Here is a 5,265-nt window from a genome sequence, read left to right as displayed (position 1 = left end):
GCTCATTCCGGACGGCAATGAGTCAAATGTCTCGTACTCAAGTTTTCACGCTGGTCAAACGCAGGATGAGAGACAGTTGTCAAGCATGACACGTATTATTAATGTATTACTAAAGTTTTTATTTTTCTAACAGGTTGCAATAAGCACACAATCGTTACAAATGAAAATGTACGGTGCAAAGATAAGCAGTGGCCGAAAGTGTCCGTAAAGCGGGGTTCCACTGTATTAAGAACTTTCACATAAATCTAATTCACAATTGAGGTACACCATATTGGCCTATGTAGCAAGTATAGGGGGTAAAATATGGGTATGAGTTTTGGAAGCGCTTTTGCTACTGCAACTTGTGCTAGTCCCATATCTTCCCATGTGCTTGTACCACATATAAAGATGAAAAAGTACCAGATATCAGCAAGTGTTTACATGAGGCAAGTGCTCTATATAAAGGATTGTTTAGCTTATATTACGTGATAAGAACCCCATAATGCATGCACCTCAACTTATTAAGTAGTGATCGCATATTGTAAACTACATATAACGATTTGTGGTATAAGTGAATTTATAGATACCGGACCGATGGCTCAATATAATGAACTAAAAGTAAAAATAGACTGATGGCCTCCTATAGCGGAGTAATTACTTCATGTCAATTCATGAAACGACTGTGATAACCACCACATAAGACTGCTGGCATTTCGCGATGGAGACTCTCAGGAGATCATGCAAATTTATTTGTATTCTACTCACAAGCAAGTCCAAATTAAGGTTTTATATATACATGGCAAAACTATTTCTTGACATACTAAGCTGAAATCTAAAAGACAGCTGAAAAGACAGCGGACCTTTTAAAACGGCTATTAAAATATTTCCTCCAACCAAGTATATTTTTTCTCCGGCATTTTAACTTACACCAAAACTGAGTGTCCAATTCATACGTTTTCTCCGCACTCTGAAAACCGCAACGCTTTATACTAAACTCATACGTACCCCCTTGTGTTAATATTTCTAGGTTTGAAGCGAATGACAATGCCATTCTGGATTGTTCATTAAGTTGTTTTGATGGATCAGAAGATCCACATGATCAAGATGGTAAGTAAGTGGTCATAATGCAATTAGATGCTTACGCTATTTCACCCATCTTTGGAACAACCCCCCCCCCCCCCGGAGGGAGTACTTCCTCTATTTAACAATTAGACGGCAAGCGCTCGGTTTCTACCGGCTGATAGCCGGTAGAAACCGAGAGCGAGCCGTCTAATTGTGTTAGCATAACCCACTGACCGATCTATTAAACTCAGAATATCGCTAGAATTGATTTATTGAAGGTTTTGATTGATAAAATTCAGCGAAGACTAAGCGCGCGCCCCGAGAGCCTTCTACGGATCGATAGTAGGCACCTTTGTAGCCAATCAGATTGCGCGATTACCAATAGTAGGTCAGTGTGGTTATGCTAATAGATTATAGAGGAGGCCCCGACCGAAAGGGAGACCCATTTCAATATGTAGGTTTATAAAAGGTAGGGATTTCACGATTTGGAGTGAAAAAAGGGCAGAGAAAACTGTAATTTAGGTATTTAAAAGGAATTTTCAAAATATCTCGAATATTCCCACCGATAGGCCTGTCCCGATTGTGCTCGGAAACCTTTGTGCAACTTTTGGCGTTTGGAGCAACTTTTTGCGGTTTTAGCAACCACGAGCAAGTTTTGCCTTTCTGAGCAATGTTTGAGCAAAATATAGGTTTAGAGCACATATCAAGCACGAATTTCAATTTATGCGAATTTCTTGAATGTTTATCAACTTACAACCGACTGACTTGACTTTTCCTCACAGGCTGGAGAGAACTCATCCAAGGACCTTTTAAACGACATATCCTGCCTGGAGGACATTTTTACTTCATGGAAGGAGAAAACGAACGTTCCCTCATAAACCTCGTTTCTGCAGCTTTGCGGCTCAATTATTCTCCACATCGAAGTTCTGATCACTGACCAATTCTCTTTACTTAATGCAAATCACTTCATTGAATGTTAGTTCGGAGAGTTTGGTGTTACATCAAGAAAACAGACAATGTTACACGATCGCAAGGCTATACAAGGTTTATTTGGGGAAAGGAGGGGTGTTTTTTTTTTTACATGTAATCGGTTTCACGTCGGGAAGGTTTACCAACTGAAGATAAATTTATATGACTGGCTTTTTTGGCAACTCGCGTGCACTTGTAAGTTACTTTGCGAGCCCGTTTGGCCAGCCAACGCAAGTCTGTACGCAAGTTTAACTTGCGACTACTTGCGCTTCCGTTTGGCCAAGCCTTTTTTTGGTGTTCAATTCAGAGGAGGAAAGCTTTGTACTTTCTTGGTTAGACTGTTCACAGCCCTTTATTTTTTCGATCGTTGAGCGCGGGGAAAGAACGGCGAGAGAACTGGACGCCAGCAGACAGTCTATTTCTTGGCTAAAGTAGCGGACGGGTAGCCTGAATTTCAGACATCCCTCTGTGGTCGCCTACTCCCCAGAAGGGACGTCTGAACACATCTGGCCCTAATGCCGTCCGGTGACGTCATTACCCGAAAACCGGGTAGTGATTTTGATTGGTTGATTTGAAAATTATTTGCATAATTATGTGAAATTATGACTGAATTTTAACGCGCGAGGATTGTAATTTGGAAACAGTTGAAAAACGTTTGCACACAAACGTTTGCAAACGAAAGAGTTTACCTTCCAAAAAATGAATTTACCAGTAATTTACCTTGAGTTTATTACTTTTTTTCAGTTTAGGGATGCAAAATAGTAATGAAAACCGGTAGGTTTGAAGTTGGCGGCATTCGTCGCTTCGACATGCAGTGTTTTGCCAAATTTATACGTATTCTTGTTTTGTCAACAAAGCCGCTCGACGCTTGTGTCCTACAGCCTTGATGAGGCAGTGATTTCTGAACTCAGTGTCCACGGTCAAGTAGGATATTCTTGTACTGAAAATGATGCCTTTGTAACCGTCTAAATTGATTCATTCAAGTACTCATAAGTGTGTCGTATTTGTCCGCTGCGTAACCGTATTATATTTTGATCGCTAGATAAAGCAAATCAGTTCAGATTAAATCGGTTCCGTAAAAGAATATAGCCTGTAGTCGATTAAAATCTCATCCATTTGTCTCAAGTTTTCATCAGTTTACTACTAAAACAATTCTATACCCTGTAATCCTTTTTTGAAGCGACTTTTCTTTCACAAATTCATGGCCTCGACAAAAACTTTTCCGCATGAATTAAACCAAAGTGTAGTGACGTCACCGGACGGCATTAGGGTCAGATGTGTTCAGACGTCCCTTCTGGGGACTAGGCGACCACAGAGGGATGTCTGAAATTCAGGCTAGCGGACGGGATAATAGGAGAAATGAACGCTTCGAGAAATGAATTGTTATAAGTTTGGAGAGTCAAAAGTTATTTTGAAAGCCGGCGCTAATGCTTATGCCTAATAAATAAAACAGCCTTTATAAGTTTCATTATACTTTTCAGTAGAGCACGTTTCCCTTATCGAGTGCTCGTTTGTATGAAAACCCTAAATTCTCCATTACAGCTAAGCAATGGTTCCAATCGTTTCCTTTGTGAATAACAAAATCATCATAGATCACAGCAATCATAGCTAGCAATTTTCCTCGCGCGAAAGTTGGTGAATGTGTTCCGCTGTTACAGCATCCGGGAAAGTCGCGCGCGCGGATGACCCTCGGGTCACTATTTTATTATTGTGACCAAATTCATGCAGCACGTATGATTTTGCATTACAAAGGCTTTTGTGTTTATATATTGCCATGGACGCCTCGAGTAGCGACAAATGGCTGAGACATCAAGCGTACAAAAATGCCAACACAAAGTAAGAAATCAGTCTCGGTGACACCAACCGAGAGATCTGCTAAACCAAAAAAGAAAAAGAAAAAAGAATCGGGCAGAAACAGTAGGAATTCCAGCAGTAAAGCGCTCGCTTCGGGAGCTGATAGTTCAAGTGAAGGTTTGTTAGATCAATGCTGTTTGTTTATTCTTACACTGAAAAGAAAGATCATTAAGTTGAAAGAGATTCGCACTTGCCGAACGCTAAACTTGCGATCTTTTCAAACATCTCGTGCTGACTTTTGTATTTCGCGGCAGGAACCCATAGAAAGTCAAGAACGAAGTCACGAGCAGATACATACACAAACATTGAGAAAAAGGTTGCAAGCGAAAGCTCTAAATCTTGTTCTTCAAGCACGCAGGACACTTCTTCCAGTAGCTGGCGAACAAGCAGTTCAGACGGCCGAAGTACGAGCAGTAGCGGCGAAAACTTCGGTGCAACAAGTTGTACGACTTCGGCTTCTTTGGACGAAACGCGCGCGCGAGAAAGCGCCGTAAACACTTCGGCTGTGACAACATCGTCGAGTTTAACTCGGATAAACGAGGCTTTAAGATGGGACTTCACAAACTGCGATGATCCAGAAGAGGAAGAAGAAAGGTTGAGAATTTATAAATTACACAGAAGGAAAAGATACATGGATTTCTTGCATAAAAGGACCGGTGGTGAACCTCAAAGCAGTTTCTATGCGTAGATACGTCTGTCAACTTTTTTGTGCGTAACAACTCGCCAGTGAAAACTATTTATAGTACACTTGTATTTGTTACTGAAAGACGGGTACTTCTCTCAAAGAGAGATGTCCAATGATAGCTTGATAATATATTTTAAATTTCTCGTCGATTCTTACAACAGTTCGGTCAAAGATCTTTTTAAAATATTTGAACAAAAATTCGAGAAAACTGAATTAGACGCTTTAGTAAACCCTTTAAGGACGTGACATGGTCACACTCGAGAAATAACATTAGACTATTTATAGAATGTCAAAAAAAACAACTCCTGTTTTTTTTAAGGCGATCTTTGACAGCTATATTTTCTCGTACGCATCAACTACCTAAAGGTACTTTGCTCGCCAAAAACGTGAAAAAGGTACTCGTTCTGGATTTACGACAATCGAAAGGGAGGGATTATCGTGGATTCTAAATAGGTTTATTAGCATACACCAAACAAAGATTATTTGTCAAACTGTATAATATTTATTCCCAGGAGTAAGTGTAAACTTGTACGACAATTGAGTGTACATTTATGTAACTGCTGTGTTTTTTACCAAGCGCATACAAATTTGTAAATATGTGAATATATTAGCATCGTAGGTGATGTGGAGTGAAGTTATAAGAGTTTAGAACAGAGCTATAATATATTTTTTGGCTTAAGATAATTTGAATAACAAAATACAAAAGTGGTATTGTT

At 39.8% G+C, this 5,265-nt stretch overlaps 2 protein-coding genes across 2 annotated transcripts in view; both read left to right on the top strand.

Moving 5' to 3' along the window:
- The window catches only part of LOC144647296 (S-acyl fatty acid synthase thioesterase, medium chain-like), a 36,116-nt gene extending 32,182 nt beyond the window's left edge, over positions 1 to 3,934 (top strand). Inside the window, exons 5-6 of the mRNA XM_078507080.1 lie at positions 1,007 to 1,086; positions 1,824 to 3,934. Of these exons, the coding sequence (XP_078363206.1) occupies positions 1,007 to 1,086; positions 1,824 to 1,978 (235 nt within the window). The 3' untranslated portion in view covers positions 1,979 to 3,934. The remainder of the gene's footprint in view (positions 1 to 1,006; positions 1,087 to 1,823) is intronic.
- On the top strand, positions 3,834 to 5,265 carry LOC144647302 (uncharacterized). The gene is made up of 2 exons (XM_078507086.1): positions 3,834 to 3,981; positions 4,119 to 5,265. Exons 1-2 carry the CDS (start codon positions 3,834 to 3,836, stop codon positions 4,550 to 4,552), a joined length of 582 nt encoding a protein of 193 aa, XP_078363212.1. The 3' UTR covers positions 4,553 to 5,265.

Source organism: Oculina patagonica, chromosome 3, assembly GCF_052425735.1.
Source record: "Oculina patagonica isolate OP01 chromosome 3, crgOcupat, whole genome shotgun sequence".
NCBI classification, from domain to species: domain Eukaryota; kingdom Metazoa; phylum Cnidaria; class Anthozoa; order Scleractinia; family Oculinidae; genus Oculina; species Oculina patagonica.
The sequence above is the reverse complement of the archived record's forward strand: the minus strand, read 5'-3'. Positions and strand labels throughout refer to the sequence as shown.

Excerpts from the sequence above, each read along its gene's own strand:
- LOC144647302 (XM_078507086.1), top strand. The coding sequence starts at position 3,834 with ATGCCAACACAAAGTAAGAAATCAGTCTCGGTGACACCAACCGAGAGA. Across the intron at positions 3,982-4,118 it reads AGCTGATAGTTCAAGTGAAG|GAACCCATAGAAAGTCAAGA; the intron begins GTTTGTTAGATC and ends ATTTCGCGGCAG.